Source organism: Scyliorhinus canicula, chromosome 20, assembly GCF_902713615.1.
Source record: "Scyliorhinus canicula chromosome 20, sScyCan1.1, whole genome shotgun sequence".
In the NCBI taxonomy this organism is placed as follows: domain Eukaryota; kingdom Metazoa; phylum Chordata; class Chondrichthyes; order Carcharhiniformes; family Scyliorhinidae; genus Scyliorhinus; species Scyliorhinus canicula.
The window spans coordinates 4,072,079-4,090,641 of record NC_052165.1 but is presented as its reverse complement, the minus strand read 5'-3'; the positions used below and the strand labels follow the sequence as shown (position 1 = coordinate 4,090,641).

The 18,563-nt window shown below is 49.5% G+C and overlaps 1 protein-coding gene across 2 annotated transcripts in view; it reads left to right on the top strand.

The window, feature by feature from the left end:
• Window positions 1-18,563, top strand: part of dusp16 (dual specificity phosphatase 16) — a 183,660-nt gene that overhangs the window by 116,284 nt on the left and 48,813 nt on the right. For both annotated transcript variants that reach the window (XM_038780055.1, XM_038780054.1), the window contains one exon: window positions 15,457-15,595. In XM_038780055.1, the coding sequence (XP_038635983.1) occupies window positions 15,457-15,595 (139 nt within the window). The remainder of the gene's footprint in view (window positions 1-15,456; window positions 15,596-18,563) is intronic.

Below are 18,563 nucleotides of genomic sequence, written 5' to 3'. Positions count from 1 at the left end.
CTTCCTGGCTCTGCAGATGCTGTTAGAGGAGTCGAACCGCGTCCAAGAGCAGGGAGTGGTGCCGCTCATGGCAGAGACCCAGTCCGACACCGCACGGGTGGCATCCGCGGTGGAGGCAATGGGTCAGGTTATGCAAGACGTTGGGGTTAATGTGCACGCGTCATCCTCGGCCCTGGACAGGGTTGCCCTCTCACAGGCAGCAATGTGCCAGAGCCAAAACGACATTGCCGGCGCCCTGCGGGCCATGGCCGAGTCTCAGCAGGTCATGGCCCAGTCGCAGCAGTCGATAGCACAGTCCCAGCAGTCGCTGGCACAGTCCCAGCAGTCAGTCGCGGAGACCATCAACCGCCTGACACATGTGCTGGATGGCGTCGTGCACACACAGGTTGAGGTTGCACAGTCCCTGGTGGGAATGTCTAACTCCCTGGACTCCGTCTCTGCAAACCTTCGGATCCTGGTGGATACCGTTGCAGGCCTCCAGGACTGGCAGCGCCAGGTGTCGGTGGTGCGACGGGGAACCTCCCCGCTCGCACCTCTGTCCCAAAGTGAGGCCCGGGGGCCACCGGGCTCCCCGAGGGAGGAGGAGGTTTCGGGGCCCGTCCCATTAACTCCATCACGGGACGTCCCGGAATTCTCGGCCTCCCCCGTCCCATCCCTGGTGCATCGGGTGGGCAGCAGGCAGAGCAGGGTGGCACAATGTCACCCGAGACGCCCGCAGAGCAGCCTGGCCCATCAAGGCCTGGTCGCCCCAGGAAACGCTTAGCCAAGGAGAAACGAGTCGAGGGGGGCGATTCGCAGCAGTCCTCCTCCACTCCTGCTGTATCATCTGGGGAGTCACTTAGACGTAGTGGTAGGGCCCGTAAGGCAACTAAGATAGACACTGAGTAAGTTGGCACGGGTGAAGGGCACAGTTTAGTTGTAGGGGCTAGGGCACCTGTAAATAATTGTTAATATTAAACGCACTGTTCCACCTTACTTGTAATACCGTGTGATTGTTCCACAGCCACAGGAATCGTGATGGTGACCGAGTGTCGCTGGGGATGACGGGTGGTGAAACCTCGGTGCCGGGTGTGCAGTCCCTGCCCCTACCCCCCTCCCACAGCTAGCCCACGCGGGCACGTGATGGAGTGTCAGTGACGAACTCAGCGGCCACCAAGGTGGATGGTTCAGCTTTTGCCATGGGTCAGACTCTCTCTAACGATTCTGAGCTCACAGCTCTTCGCAGAGCGGGCTGTCATCATTCCACATGGCACTGATCACACCCGCTGACACAGCCATCAATGTTGTGCCATTCCGTCTGCACCCAGTGATAAGCGTCATGTCGAAGTGGAGCAGTGTACACTGAGGGGGGGGTTGTGGTGGTGGCAGTTGTGTGGTGACCCTCTGCATGACTAGCGATGCAGGTGGTGGTTTGGTGTTCATCGGGGACGTCACATGCGATGCGTGAACCGTGCTGCCACCAGGGCGTCGCGTGCCCGCCGTCCTTGCCGGGTCCGTCGTGCCGCCTCCTGGACATCACCAGCACCTGGGTCGTGTCTGCGTTCTGCGCCCGCCACTCTGCCAGCCTCCTCCTCCTCCTCCTCCTCCTCCTCCTCCTCCTCCTCCTCCTCCTCCTCCTCCTCCTCCTCCTCCTCCTCCTCCTCCTCCCTCTCCTCCTCCTCCTCCTCCTCCCTCTCCTCCTCCTCCTCCTCCTCCCTCTCCTCCTCCTCCTCCTCCTCCTCTGTGCTGGCACCACTGCCACTAGCTTCTCCCTCCGCCTCCTGCAGCAGGTCATCTCCCCTCTGCATCGCGATGTTGTGCAGCGCACAGCAGACCACTACAATGCGAGCGACCCTGTCGGGCTGGTACTGCAGGGCCCCTCCGGAGCGGTCCAGGCACCTGAATCTCTTCTTCAGGAGGCCAAGACAGCGCTCCATCACACCCCTGGTTGCTGCATGGGCCTCGTTGTATCGGGTTTCCGCATTGGTCTGAGGCCTCCATATAGGCGTCATCAGCCAAGACCTCAGCGGATAACCCCTGTCGCCTAGCAACCAGCCCCTCAGCCGGGGGGGGACGTCCCTCAAACATCGCAGGGATGAACGACTGCGCTAGTATGTAGGAGTCATGCACACTCCCTGGGAACCTTGCACAGACGTTCATGAACCTCATGTGGGGGTCGCATATCACCTGGACATTAATGGAGTATGTCCCCCTCCTGTTTGTGAACACTTCCTTGTCCACAGCAGGCGGGCGCATGGGGACGTGAACACAGTCGATTGACCCCTGAACCCTCGGTATCCCGGCCACACTGGCAAATCCACGGGCTCGTGAGTCTTGACTTGCTCGGTCCTCGGGAAAGGTGATGTTGCGGTCCGCGATGGCATAGAGGGCGTCGGTCACATCCCGGATGCACCTGTGCACCGATGACTGGGAGATCCCGGAGACGTCCCCGCTCGGAGACTGGAAGGAGCCGGTAGCATAGAAGTTCAGAGCGACCGTCACCTTGATGGCAACCGGGATCGTGTGTCCTCCCCCCGTTCCACGTGGGGCGAGGTGCGACAGGAGTTCGCAGATATGTATCACCGTCTGCCTACTCAGCCGGAGTCTTCTCCTGCAGGTGATGTCCGGCATTGTTAGGAAAGAGACCCGGACACGGTACACCCTCGGCTTTGGTCGTCGCCTCTGGCGCCGTGGCTGCACCCTCACTCTCTCCTCTTCCTCTTCCTCCTCCTCCTCCTCTCCCCCCCCCCCCCCCCCCCCCCCCCCCCCCATGCAGCTCGACGACTGGCAACTCCTCGGCCCTTCCCTCTGCTGCTGCAGCTGGCCCTGCAGCCACTGCGGGTTGTGGGTGTGGATGCTGCTGCATCTCCAAATCCAGTAGAGCGGCCCCAACCACTGCGCAGAACATCGCCGTTCTGTTCCTATACATCGTGCTAACCTACAGAAGGGTGGTGGGAGGCAGAGAAACGGGACATGTTAGACGGAGGTTAGTCGACACCTCGGCAGCCGCCAGCCATGGGATACCAGTGTGTCCCGGTGGCCTGGTCGCGCTGCTGACACGCGGTCAGCCTAACCCCTGGTCACTTTCTGCATCCAACGGCCAGTAAACTATGGCCTCCTCACGGGTGCGTCAGTGGCCTGTGTCCGGAAGCCACAGGGGAACCAGCGGCCGAGTCCTCGTCACCTGCACACCATGGCATGGTGGCAGACATTTTGTTACGGGGTTGGACGGCTCACTCTCTACCTAACCCCCCCCCCTCCGTCGCCCCTCACTGCCTCCCCCGTCGCCCCCCACTGCCTCCCCCGTCGCCCCCCACTGCCTCCCCCGTCGCCCCCCACTGCCTCCCCCGTCTCCCCCACTGCCTCCCCCGTCTCCCCCACTGCCTCCCCCGTCTCCCCCACTGCCTCCCCCGTCGCCCCCATTGCCTCCCCCGTCTCCCCCACTGCCTCCCCCGTCTCCCCCACTGCCTCCCCCGTCTCCCCCACTGCCTCGCCCCCATTGCCCCACACTCCCCCCGCTCTGGACCCCCTCCCGTTCTCAGGGATGCCTTCCCCGTTGTGGCCAGACTCGAGCGGTGCGCTGAACGGTGCGCTGAACGGTGCGCTGAGCGGTGCGCTGAGCGGTGCGCAGAGTGGTGCCCTGACCTCCTCCAAGCAGTCGTCAGCCAGGCCGACTGGTTGACGAATTTAAAAAGCAGGTGTGTTTCACGACGTGCAAACAGGGCGCCATGACGTCGGGACTTCGGCCCATCCGGGCCGGTGAATAGCGGGGGGGGGCTATCAGTGGCGATTCTGGTCGTGTCAGGGGCGGGAAGGAGGCGTTTGTCGGGAATGGCGACTCCGACATTTTGCGGGGTTCGGAGAATAGCGGGAGGGCGTCGGAACAGCGTCGCCGTAAAAATTTCCGACGCCCGCTATTCTCCGAACCGTCGTGAGTCCGGAGAATCTCGCCCTAAGTTTCCTCTTGGTTTGTTAGATTTCTGAATATAATTTCACTATTTAATTTTTTGGTGTAAACTGAATTATGATGAGTGGAGATGTTGCAAGTGTATTTTCTGCAGAGCTGTAATGCCTCTATAGGTGAAAGGGTTTAATTACACTGTTTACATAGGTAGTTCCAGTTCCCATTATAAATATTCATAAATAGGAATTTATAACTCAAAAAGTCAATGCAGGACAGACATGTCATGTATTTTACCGGTTACGACATATATAATAAATCACACCATAGAAATACACCCACATCCTTTCTGTTTAAAAACAATCCAGAATGCAGTCAGGTTGGTTATACTATCCTTTTGGTTATTGAAGCTTTGAATGTCCTTTGCAACCAACATTCCATTGCTGTTAATTGAGCAGACATCCTTATAAAAAAATAAAGAACATCAGTGTTGAATTGATTTGTTAATGCCATCTTAAATTTTAATCCTTGGGGGTATATAGCACCTCGAACCATTGTTGATTGGTGGGAAGTGGTGATTATGACTTACTTCAGTTGCTGCTTTACAGATTTAAAGGGGAAAAAATTGGATATATTCCAAAAGTGGGTGTGGAGATTACAATGCTTGAACTTTGTGCTGCCTCTCGTTTACTTGATAGAAGCAAGCAGCTGGTGTTAGGTGTGCCATTGACTGTTGGCATGTCTGAGCAAAGGGTTCAGAACCATGGGGTGGCAGCAGGATTTCAGGCTAACCTACTCTGCTTAAAGTCAGCCACCTCTCATAGGGCGGGGGGCTTTTGACTGGCCCAAGTGTTGGAAGTAATCCTAAAAGTGTTTGACTTGGAAAAGACACAAACTGAGCACAACTTAGCAGAGAGAACGCTGTAGGTTCTGCAATGCAGCATTGGAGTGCAGTGGGTGGACAGGGGACAGAATCTCTAATTACAGGAGTCCCTCCAGAAACTGGGAAGACTGGGAGCAGATAGCCACCCATGCCAATCCCAGCAGCATAGAACCTCAGCACCTGGACGTAGTGCTGCAAGAAATCCAATGACTTATTAGTGGTGGACAGCATGGTTTTGTGGAGGTCGTGCCTCTTGAGTTTTTAGAGGAAGTGACAAAGATGGTATTTGAGGGAAAGGCGGTAGACGTTGTATACATGGACTTCAGTAAAGCCTTTGACAAGGTACCTCATAGTAGACTGGTACAAAAGGTGAAGTCACATGGGATCAGTGGAGAGCTGGCAAGTTGGGTACAGAACTGACTTGGGCACAGAAGATGGTGGGTAGCAGTAAAAGATGCTTTTTAGAATGGAAGGCTGTAACTAGCAGCATTCCACAGGGATCAGTTCTGGGACCTTTGTTGTTTGTGGGGTATATAAATAATTTGGAAGAAAATGTAGCTGGTCTGATTAGTAAGTTTGCAGACGACACAAAAATTGGTGGAGTTGTGGATAGTGAAGAGGATTGTTAGAGGGTACAGCAGGATATAAGCTGGTTGGAGTCTTGGGTGGACAAGTGTGAGGTAATGCACTTTGGAAGGTCCAATGCTTGTAGGAATTACACAGTAAATGGTAGAACTCTTGCGAGTATTGACAGGCAGACAGATCTGGGCGTGCATGCCCACCGATTACTGAAAGTGGCAATGTGGCAATGCATGTGGATAAGGTGGTCAAGAAGGCATACGGCATGCTGGCCTTCATCGATTGGGGCATTGAATATAAAAATTGGCAAGTCATGTTGCAGCTGTACAGGATCTTAGTTAGGCCTTGTTTGGAATATTGTGTACAATTCTGGTCGTCACACGACCAGAAGGATGTGGATGCTTTGGGGAGGGTACAGAAGCAGTTTAGGATGTTGCCTGGTATGGAGGGCATTAGCTATGAAGAGAGGTTAGATAAACTCGGTTTGTTCTCACTGGAACGATGGAGGTTGAGGGGCGACCTGATAGAGGTCTGCAAGATTATGAGTAAAGTAAGATGTCTTACAACACCAGGTTAAAGTCCCAACAGATTTGTTTCGAATCACTAGCTTTCGGAGCACTGCTCCTTCCTCGGGTGAATCCTGTTGGATTTTACCCTGGTGTTGTAAGACTTCTTACTGTGCTCACCCTAGTCCAATGGCGTCATCTCCGCATCAAGATTGGGGGCGGTATTCTCCCCCCCCCTGCCCCCCCCCCCCACGCCGGGTGGGAGAATAGGTGGGGTGCCGGGCGAGTCGCCATGACACCAGCACGCGATCCTCCCCCCCCAAACCAGCGCTGCGAGAATCGTGCTGGACCGCTTGGAGAATCGCCGCTCGCCGTTTGCGGCGATTCTCCGGCCCGGATGGGCCGAGCGGCCGGTGAAAAACCTGACAGCGACCAGGTGCGGACGGCGCCGGCGGGAACGCTGGGGGGGGGGGGGGGGCGGCCTGTGGGGGGGTTCCTTCACCGGGGGGGGGGGGGGGGGGGCTCCGATGGAGTCTGGCCCGCGATCGGGGCCCATCGATTGGCGGGCCGGCCTCTCTAAAGGAGGACCGCCTTTCCTCCGCCGCCCCGCAAGATCCATCCGCCATCTTGCGGGGTGGCCTCGGGGTGGACGGCAACTGCACATGCGCGAGTGATGTCATTTACGTGACGCTGTTTTTTACGCGGTGCCGAGGCCCAGCACAACATTCACTGGCATGCTTCCCTCTCCATTGAAGGAGATGGTGACACATAATCGCCGGCAGCAGCACTTATGGGCAGGGCTCAGTCCTCAGCCTGCTGGGGGAGATGGTGGCTCGCTATCGTTAGAGTGGCCAGGACTGAGCGCTATCGTTAGAGTGGCCAGGACTGAGCGCTATCATTAGAGTGGCCAGGACTGAGCGCTATCGTTAGAGTGGCCAGGACTGAGCGCTATCGTTAGAGTGGCCAGGACTGAGCGCTATCGTTAGAGTGGCCAGGACTGAGCGCTATCGTTAGAGTGGCCAGGACTGAGCGCTATCGTTAGAGTGGCCAGGACTGAGCGCTATCGTTAGAGTGGCCAGGACTGAGCGCTATCGTTAGAGTGGCCAGGACTGAGCGCTATCGTTAGAGTGGCCAGGACTGAGCGCTATCGTTAGAGTGGCCAGGACTGAGCGCTATCGTTAGAGTGGCCAGGACTGAGCGCTATCGTTAGAGTGGCCAGGACTGAGCGCTATCGTTAGAGTGGCCAGGACTGAGCGCTATCGTTAGAGTGGCCAGGACTGAGCGCTATCGTTAGAGTGGCCAGGACTGAGCGCTATCGTTAGAGTGGCCAGGACTGAGCGCTATCGTTAGAGTGGCCAGGACTGAGCGCTATCGTTAGAGTGGCCAGGACTGAGCGCTATCGTTAGAGTGGCCAGGACTGAGGCCATGGCCAACAGCATCACTAGAACTATTGAAGAGGACAGTGTGGTCATACCTAATCTTCACATCCCACTTCCCCATATCCTATAACCTTGTGATTTGCAAGCTGCAGATGATCTAATCTTGACCGTCAGGCTGGTGTCTCAGCTCCCATCGCAGCAGATCAATGTCTGAGGGAGAAACTTGCACAGTGGAAGCGCCCCCATTATCTTTCTCCTCACATTCTCAACATATACCTTGTGTGACTAAGGGCTGTGCTGTCATGATGGCAAGGTCACAATAGATCATAGAATTTACAGTGCAGAAGGAGGCCATTCGGCCCATCGAGTCAGCTCTTGGAAAGAGCACCCTACCCAAGTTCAACACCTCCACCCTATCCCCATAACCCAGTAACCCCACTCAACACTACGGGCAATTTAGCATGGCCAATCCACTTAACCTGCACATCTTTTGGATTGTGGGAGGAAACCAGAGCACCCGGAGGAAACCCACGCAGACACGGGGAGGATGTGCAGACTCCGCACAGACAGTGAACCAAGCCGGAATCGAACCTGGGACCCTGGAGCTGTGAAGCCATTGTGCTATCCACAATGAGGGGAATTTTAAAAAAAATAATAATTTCATGGGATTTGGTATCACAAAGCCAGAATTGGAGTGGCACATCAGAATCAGACACATTGTTGTGGGTCTGGAGTCACATGTAGGTCAGACCAGGTCAGGGCAGCAGATTTCCTCTCACGGACATTAGTGAACCAGGTGAGTTTTTACAACAATCGGTAATAGTTTCATGGTCGTTATTATACTTTTGATTCCAGAATTTTATTGAATTCAAATTATACCACCTGCTCTGTTGGGATTTGAACCCGGACCCCCAGAGTATTATACACTATCTCTGGATTACTAGTCCTGTGCCAACACCGGTAAGCCACTGCCCCCCCTTACTGCAGGACCTCCCCAGGACAGTCCAAGCACCAGGCGTGTTGATTAGTTCCGGCTTGATAATGTTTTGTGTGACCACATATCTCTCATTATGTGCATGGAAAGTACCCTGGAGTCGGGAGCCAAGAGATTATTGGATAGCTATTCAGTAACCACCCTTCCAAATATCGCGATAACTCAAATGCTGCTGGTATAGCAGACTGCCACGGAATAAAGACATCATGACTGCTGTCAGTGTAAAGATTCCAATTTATTGGATTTCCCTGACATTTCATGTCACTACTTTCCCCGCCACTACCCTGCTATATGCCTTTGAGACATGGACTCCCTACTCCAGACTTTTAAGCAGTTAGACAACTTCCACCTGAGATGCATTTGAACATCATGGATGTCAAATGAAAGGACAAAGTGTCCAACAATGAGGTACTTCAAAGAGCAGAAATGTTCAGAATTGCCGAAGCTCAGCTGGGATGCAGTGGGCATTTATTAAACATCCTAATGATAAAATCCTAACGGTTCACAACTTAAACTTGGATACCGCATGCATGTTAGACTGAAATTAAACTTCAAAGCCTTCTTCAAGGCGAACCTCAGGAAATGTGGCATATCCACCACACGCTGCGAGAAAAATGCACAAGAAATAAATATGCGGAGAACAATCTCAAGTCATGGCTTTGTATCCTTTGTACAACAAAGCAATCAGGCAGCTAAGGACAAAAAGCCAACTCGAAAGACCAGACAGTCCCAACAAAAGCAGTTCATTCATTCTTGTCCACGTGAGAAGCCACACGGATCTGTTATTACACTCTACAACCAAAAGAGAAGACACAACAGGTGACTCTCCTGTTTGCTAGAAATGTCCATCTTCAATAAAGAGAGAGAAATTGCAACAAAGATTCTTGAACTTGACACTAACTTTGTTGTAAATAATCTGTATCGAATTGAGTTGACCGCGTCCTGACGCACAAAAGGGGCAGAAGTTAATGTCCTCCCCCTGAGATGAGTACGGAGGCTGTGAGGGTGCTAGATTAATTGGGTGTGAAGATACTGAGTGGGGACCCGGCCACCTTCTCGCTTCTGCCCCTAGTCTGGGGTTGGAGGGCTCATGGATATCCCTCTAGTCTCGTCAGGAAAAGATTGGGGGGGGGGGGGAGGGGCGGTCGCTGAGAGCCAACCCTGCAGTTGCTGCTGACCCCCTTCCAAACGCACCCCCACCACTGCGACCCACATATCCCATCCTGCCCTGTCTCACCATTGGACCTGGGCCCTTGCTGATCCTGAGTTTCTGATGGGTGCATCGCTTACAGCAGTGACTACCCCCAAAGCTGCTGCCTGACTCCGATTGCCTGGAGTGACTTCTGCCCTGGAGTCCTTCTCCCAGACTCCGGAGTGCCTGATTGTCTCACAAGATGTCGGACCTTCCCCAAAGAGGGTGATGCAGGGATCCCGCTGGCTCTCCAGTTGATGGACAAGATTCCCATCGCTTTGATTAAATACCTCCCAGTTTGAACAACAGTCATACAGCAAAATAAGCAATATTGACTGCTTATGCTCTGAATAGAGAACATAGCCTTCGTTGATTTATTTTTCTTCTTTGTTTGTTGATAGATTTGTAAAGGAAAGCTGAAGATCTTTTATAGAGCTCTAGTCATGCACGTCCATTCCTTAAAATAAGTTATTTCAGTTTCCTAACTGATCTTTAGATCATTATCTTGTTGTGATATAAACTGACCTTTCAGCTTGGAGACCACTGACTCCTGATTCGGGATTACTTGCTGATAAAACACCACTTTTTGCCAAAGCTTATTTTTGCTGAATGCTATCTGTTCCTTGAAGAACAGCATTACCATTTTATTATTCCTAGCTACAATCATTTTTATGTGAAAACAAAGCAGAAAAAAATACAATTATACGAGATGAAACCAAGCCATAATACTATGTGTTTATGTATCAAACAGGGTATCTGGCAGGGTTAAGAGTGCTTCATAAATCAGAAGATTTGATGTATTCTCTGGGGAGCTGTCAAGTTAAATTCTCTTAAAATGTTAATTCTATTAAAAAATTAGGAGTTGGGGGGATCTGAAAATTATCGCTGTAAGGGAACCTTCCAGTGATGATCTGATCCAGCAACTATGATGTGGATAATTAACATCATCTTTGATTTCATGTACTGTTACGGCCCCCTGGGCTGTTGCACGGTCAATCCCAGCCCACTGGACCCGGAGTCGCAACACAATTGAAATTAGCTGTTAATTCTTAGAAAAACACTCAAAGTCTTTGGTCTATGGCTTCACACACACACACACACACACACACACACACACACAGTAAAATCATACGAAGAGTAAAAGGATAAAAGTCTTCCTTTCAGATGGATATCTTCCACTTAGATTCTTCTTAGTCTGTGCTGTGAGTTGGCTGTTCTTGTTTTCAGTCTGTGATGGATTTCACTGTCGATTCATCAGGATCTCCAGGCCTTTCGGAAGATTGAGAAACCAGCAGGGAGGAAACCTTTTTGGAGAAAGAGAGGGAGAGAGAGAGTGAGAGCAACTCAGCCTCTTCTCTCGGTGTCCAGGAGAGAGTTCTGTTTCCTTCCTGGGTCCTCTGAAAACCTCCCACCTGACCGAAACCAATCACTGTCTGTCGCCGGGCAGAGTACGGTCTTCAGCCAATCCACTGGCCGCCAGCCAAACAATCGATTCAAATCCCTCTGATCTCTTGGCTGCCATAAAGTCTGAGTTCTTCTGTTGAAAAGCTGAATCTCCAATAGCACAGCGGAACATTTTGCAACTTTTGAGTTCCTCACTTCCTCTGTTTGACTTAAAGGTGAAAGGTGTATGCCCATTAAATATCCATGGATCAAAAATGTTTACAACAAACAAAATAAATGAGAAATGAAGGAATCGACAGGAAGGGTCCTTTCAGTAAGGAGTCATAGTTCACTTTTAATCCATCTTTGGGGTACGTATACATAAATTAATATCTGGCGCTGATAATAGGCGAGGAGACGCTGAAAAAGTATAATAATGTTCACATAGAACATAGAACATAGAACATAGAACGATACAGCGCAGTACAGGCCCTTCGGCCCTCGATGTTGCACCGACATGGAAAAAAACTAAAGGCCATCTAACCTACACTATGCCCTTATCATCCATATGCTTATCCAATAAACTTTTAAATGCCCTCAATGTTGGCGAGTTCACTACTGTTGCAGGTAGGGCATTCCACGGCCTCACCACTCTTTGCGTAAAAAACCCACCTCTGACCTCTGTCCTATATCTATTACCCCTCAATTTAAGGCTATGTCCCCTCGTGCTAGCCACCTCCATCCGCGGGAGAAGGCTCTCGCTGTCCACCCTATCTAACCCTCTGATCATTTTGTATGCCTCTATTAAGTCACCTCTTAACCTTCTTCTCTCTAACGAAAACAACCTCAAGTCCATCAGCCTTTCCTCATAAGATTTTCCCTCCATACCAGGCAACATCCTGGTAAATCTCCTCTGCACCCGTTCCAAGGCTTCCACGTCCTTCCTATAATGAGGCGACCAGAACTGTACGCAATACTCCAAATGCGGCCGTACTAGAGTTTTGTACAACTGCAACATGACCTCATGGCTCCGGAACTCAATCCCTCTACCAATAAAGGCCAACACACCATAGGCCTTCTTCACAACCCTATCAACCTGGGTGGCAACTTTCAGGGATCTATGTACATGGACACCGAGATCCCTCTGCTCATCCACACTACCAAGAATTTTACCATTAGCCAAATATTCCGCATTCCTGTTATTCTTTCCAAAGTGAATCACCTCACACTTCTCCACATTAAACTCCATTTGCCACCTCTCAGCCCAGCTCTGCAGCTTATCTATGTCACTCTGTAACCTGCAACATCCTTCCGCACTGTCTACAACTTCACCGACTTTAGTGTCGTCTGCAAATTTACTCACCCATCCTTCTGCGCCCTCCTCTAGGTCATTTATAAAAATGACAAACAGCAACGGCCCCAGAACAGATCCTTGTGGTACGCCACTCGTAACTGAACTCCATTCTGAACATTTCCCATCAACTACCACTCTCTGTCTTCTTTCAACTAGCCAATTTCTGATCCACATCTCTAAATCACCCTCAATCCCCAGCCTCCGTATTTTCTGCAATAGCCGACCGTGGGGAACCTTATCAAATGCTTTACTGAAATCCATATACACCACATCAACTGCTCTACCCTCGTCTACCTGTTCAGTCACCTTCTCAAAGAACTCGATAAGGTTTGTGAGGCATGACCTACCCTTCACAAAACCATGCTGACTATCCCTAATCATATTATTCCTATCTAGATGATTATAAATCGTATCTTTTATAATCCTCTCCAAGACCTTACCCACCACAGACGTTAGGCTCACCGGCCTATAGTTACCGGGGTTATCTCTACTCCCCTTCTTGAACAAAGGGACCACATTTGCTATCCTCCAGTCCTCTGGCACTATTCCTGTAGCCAATGATGACCTAAAAATCAAAGCCAAAGGCTCAGCAATCTCTTCCCTGGCTTCCCAGAGAATCCTAGGATAAATCCCATCCGGCCCCGGGGACTTATCTATTTTCACCTCGTCCAGAATTGCCAACACTTCTTCCCTACGCACCTCAATGCCATCTATTCTAATAGCCTGGGTCTCAGCATTCTCCTCCACAATATTATCTTTTTCTTGAGTGAATACTGACGAAAAGTATTCATTTAGTATCTCGCTTATCTCCTCAGCCTCCACACACAACTTCCCACCACTGTCCTTGACTGGCCCTACTCTTACCCTAGTCATTCTTTTATTCCTGACATACCTATAGAAAGCTTTTGGGTTTTCCTTGATCCTACCTGCCAAAGACTTCTCATGTCCCCTCCTTGCTCGTCTCAGCTCTCTCTTTAGATCCTTCCTCACTTCCTTGTAACTATCAGACGCCCCAACTGAAACTTCATGCCTCATCTTCACATAGGCCTCCTTCTTCCTCTTAACAAGAGATTCCACTTCTTTGGTAAACCACGGTTCCCTCGCTCGACCCCTTCCTCCCTGCCTGACTGGTACGTACTTATCAAGAACATGCAATAGCTGTTCCTTGAACAAGCTCCACATATCCAGTGTGCCCAACCCTTGCAGCCTACTTCTCCAACCAACACATCCTAAGTCATGTCTAATGGCATCATAATTGCCCTTCCCCCAGCTATAACTCTTGCCCTGCGGGGTATACTTATCCCTTTCCATCACTAACGTAAAGGTCACCGAATTGTGGTCACTGTTTCCAAAGTGCTCACCTACCTCCAGATCTAACACCTGGCCTGGTTCATTACCCAAAACCAAATCCAATGTGGCCTCGCCTCTTGTTGGCCTGTCAACATATTGTGTCAGGAAACCCTCCTGCACACATTGTACAAAGAATGACCCATCTAATGTACTCGAACTATATCTTTTCCAGTCAATATTTGGAAAGTTAAAGTCTCCCATAACAACTACCCTGTTACTTTCGCTCTTTTCCAGAATCATCTTCGCCATCCTTTCCTCTACATCCCTAGAACTATTAGGTGGCCTATAGAAAACTCCCAACAGGGTGACCTCTCCTTTCCTGTTTCTAACCTCAGCCCATACTACCTCAGAAGAAGAGTCCCCATCTAGCATCCTTTCCGCCACCGTAATACTGTCCTTGACTAGCAGCGCCACACCTCCCCCTCTTTTGCCCCCTTCTCTGAGCTTACTAAAACACCTAAACCCCGGAACCTGCAACAACCATTCCTGTCCCTGCTCTATCCATGTCTCTGAAATGGCCACAACATCGAAGTCCCAGGTACCAACCCATGCTGCCAGTTCCCCTACCTTATTTCGTATACTCCTGGCATTGAAGTAGACACACTTCAAACCACCTACCTGAACACTGGCACCCTCTTGCAAAGTCAAATCTGTGCTCCTGACCTCTATACTCTCAATCTCCCGTACCCCAAAACTACAATCCAGGTTCCCATGCCCCTGCTGAATTAGTTTAACCCCCCCCAAAGAGCACTAACAAATCTCCCCCCCAGGATATTGGTGCCCCTCAGGTTCAGATGTAGACCATCCTGTCTATAGAGGTCCCACCTTCCCCAGAAAGAGCCCCAGTTATCCAGAAATCTGAATCCCTCCCGCCTGCACCATCCCTGTAGCCACGTGTTTAATTGCTCTCTCTCCCTATTCCTCATCTCACTATCACGTGGCACGGGCAACAACCCAGAGATAACAACTCTGTTTGTTCTCGCTCTGAGCTTCCATCCTAGCTCCCTAAAGGCCTGCCTGACATCCTTGTCCCCTTTCCTACCTATGTCGTTAGTGCCAATGTGGACTACGACTTGGGGCTGCTCCCCCTCCCCCTTAAGGACCCGGAAAACATCTTTGTGAAACATTGAAAATTTTGCAATAAAGGCATAGGTGTATCAAAGGTGTATTTTGTTATTACAACTCTTAAAAGTTTTAATCATTCTTCGATCAGTAGGCTAGTTGCTGATTTGAAGCCTTCAGAAGCTTTTGAAAGCCAGTCAAGCATTCATAAAGTCTACAGTTGTCATAACAAAAGCCTTCAGCTATGTTACCTGCATTTCCATCTCAAAAGCAGAGTGCCTATCAATCGATGAAGGAGAGCAAGTGCAGAGATTGTTTCAACTTTCAAAAGCAAGGTTTTATTAACAGCCATAACTGTCGATTAAATCCGAGCACAAAATTGCCTCCTCTGTCATAACGTTTGTGTTTTTAAAGAAAAGTGTTTTTTGATTCGTTATGCTATTTTGACAATTGGAAAAGTTCTGTAATGCATAACAACAATTACATAATACTGATCAATGTAAGAGTCAACTTATTTTTGCATGATAGATCCCTGTGATGGGTCACTGCATTAAAAATATATCTACATTACACTGAAACATCTAATAATGACTATTGAAGGTGTCAAAACATTTTACACTTACCTCCTCAGCTGGCCTCCCCTACTCGCCAGTGAGGACTGTCTTGTTAGGGCTTCCGAAATCCACACCAGCTCACAGAAATTATATATGTGAGGAAATAGTTTACATGTGGCCGACCCAATGGGACTCCATTGGGAGATGATATCCAGCTCATAACTTCACCCGTGTAAAGAAAATCAAAGTGAGCTATGCTTGTCTTGCATTTTGAGATCAAGCTGCATTGACTGTGGTGGGCAATACTTTCTACAAATCGCTTCTCCCATTGTTATTACAGATTACGCTTGATGGTGGGCAGGAGGTGGTGGTATATGACCAATGTACGCAAGATGTCAATGCGATTTCCTCGGATTGCTTTCTTTCTGTTCTTCTGAGCAAACTGGAGAAGAGTTTTAACAACGTGTCCCTCCTAACAGGTAAGGTCGACTATTATCTCAGAATATCAGCAAAACAAAACCTGGTGAATGAATTGTTGTGTTTTCGTATGTATGTTCTGAATGATCTTTGAAGAATGTACAGAATTCACTGGCCTTTTAAAATCCCTAGAAACTGACTTTTCAAACCGTATTAAATAAATAATAAAAAGTATGTAATTGATCTCGCTTTTGCTCTCCACCATAAAGCAATGGCACCTCATGGTTCACCTCACTTGCAATTGCACAAAATATTTTACATGCTGGTCAGCGAGGATTTCCACTAAACAAGCACCTTTTTCGATGCGGTGCTCCCAAACCGGATTTTGTGGCATCTGTAAGCCAGGGAAAGTATCAGCAAGGCTCTTGATTCACCAATTTGGTTGAAGTGAATCTAAATCCAAAAAAACCCTCAAGAAATACAGACCAATCATTCACCAAATTCTATTTGAAAAGATTGCAACAGTTTTGATTGGAAACATATTTGGGGTATGGGTTTTATGAAGCTATTTGTTAAGTAGCGGATGTGAAATAGTGAGAGATAAATCTCTGCTGTAGAAGGGGCAGAAAATGTCATTAAAATTAAATGACAAGAACAGATAAAAACAAATTTATCATGAATATATCTGAAGACCTGCACATCCAGACATAGGAACAGCTTCTTCCCCACAGCTACAAGACTCCTCAATGACTCCCCCTTGGACTGATCTGTCCTCATTAAATTGTTTGCTACCTTTGGTGATTGATGCATTTGTACCACTAGATCTCTCCTTATCGCTACTCCATTTAGGCACTTATTTACCAAAATGTGCCACCTCTGACTTATCTATATTGAAGTTAATTTGTTAATTACATAGCAATCCTGCAGTTTTTCAATGTCTCCCCGTATTTTGTCATAATATAAAATCAAATTAATAAATATAGTAAGTATAATGCAGGGAGGGATTATTATGTATATTTTCTGAAGGATGTGAAATAGTTCAGAGAGTAACGAGCAACTTAGTAGGAATTTTATTAATCATATTAATAGGGGACTCCACCATTCCGATGCTGTATTGCTTCATACTTCATACTTCATACTTCATAAAAAAAAAGCTCTGTCCATTGGATTGCTAAACTAACAAGTTTTTATTTTTTTATTTTTCAGTAGTTGGGAAGTTAGTTCAGTGGGAATGGAGGCTAGGGCAGTTGAATGTTCCTCCTGCAGAATGTGGGAGGAAAGGGTCACCTCTAGTGTCCCTTCTGACTACATCTGCAGGAAGTGCACCCAACTCCAGCTCCTCGAGAGCCGCATTAGGGACCTGGAGCTGGAGCTGGATGAACTTCGGATCATTCGGGAGGCGGAGGAGGTTATTGAGAGGAGTTATAGGGAGGTAGTCACACCTCAGGTAAGAGAAGAAAGTAGATGGGTTACCGTCAGGGGAGGGAGAGGGAACCGGCAGGCAGTGCAGGGATCCCCTGTGGTCGTTCCCCTCTATAACAAGTATACCGTTTTGGATACTGTTGCGGGGGACGACTTACCAGGGGTAAGCAATAGGGCGCAGGTCTCTGGCACAGAGTCTGTCCCTGTTGCTCAGAAGGGAAGGGAGAAGAGGAACAGAGCACTTGTCATTGGGGACTCCATAGTTAGAGGAACAGACAGGAGGTTCTGTGGGAACGAAAGAGACTCACGGTTGGTGTGTTGCCTCCCAGGTGCCAGGGTTCGTGATGTCTCTGATCGTGTTTTTGGGATCCTTAAGGGGGAGGGGGAGCAGCCCCAAGTCGTGGTCCACATAGGTACCAACGACATAGGTAGGAAGAGAGATGGGGATTTGAGACAGAAATTCAGGGAGCTAGGGTGGAAGCTGAGAGCTAGAACAAACAGAGTTGTTATCTCTGGGTTGTTACCCGTGCCACGTGCTAGCGAAGTGAGAAATAAGGAGAGAGAGGAGTTGAACACGTGGCTACAGGGATGGTGCAGGAGGGAGGGTTTTGGTTTCCTGGATAATTGGGGCTCATTCTGGGGTAGGTGGGACCTCTACAAACAGGATGGTCTTCACCTGAACCAGAGGGGTACCAATATCCTGGGGGGGAGATTTGCTAGTGCTCTTCGGGGGGGTTTAAACTAATTTAGCAGGGGGATGGGAACCTAAATTGTAGTCCCAGTGTACAGGATGTTGAGAGTAGTGAGGTCAGGGATAGGGTTAAAAGTTCGAAAGAGGGCACCGGCAAGCAGGACGCTGGTTTGAAGTGTGTCTACTTCAACGCCAGGAGCATCCGGAATAAGGTGGGTGAGCTTGCAGCATGGGTTGGTACCTGGGATCTCGATGTTGTGGCGATTTCGGAGACATGGGTAGAGCAGGGACAGGAATGGTTGTTGCAGGTTCCAGGATTTAGATGTTTCTGTAAGAACAGAGAAGATGGTAAAAGAGGGGGGGGTGTGGCATTGTTAATCAAGGAAAGTATTACGGCGGTAGAAAGGACGCTTGAGGACTCGTCTACTGAGGCAGTATGGGCCGAGGTTAGGAATAGTAGAGGAGAGGTCACCCTGTTGGGAGTTGTCTATAGACCTCCGAATAGTCCCAGAGATGTAGAGGAAAGGATTGGAAAGATGATTCTTGACAGGAGCGAGAGTAACAGGGTAGTTGTTATGGGGGACTTTAACTTTCCAAATATTGACTGGAAATACTATAGTTCGAGTACTATAGATGGGTCAGTTTTTGTGCAGTGTGTGCAGGAGGGTTTTCTGACACAGTATGTAGACAGGCCAACAAGGGGCGAGGCCACATTGGATTTGGTACTGGGTAATGAACCCGGCCAGGTGTTAGATTTAGATGTAGGTGAGCACTTTGGTGATAGTGATCACAACTCGGTTATGTTTACTTTAGCAATGGGCAGGGATAGGTATATACCGCAAGGCAAGAATTATAGCTGGGGGAAAGGCAATTATGATGCTATTCGGCAAGATTTAGGAGGTATAGGATGGGGAAGG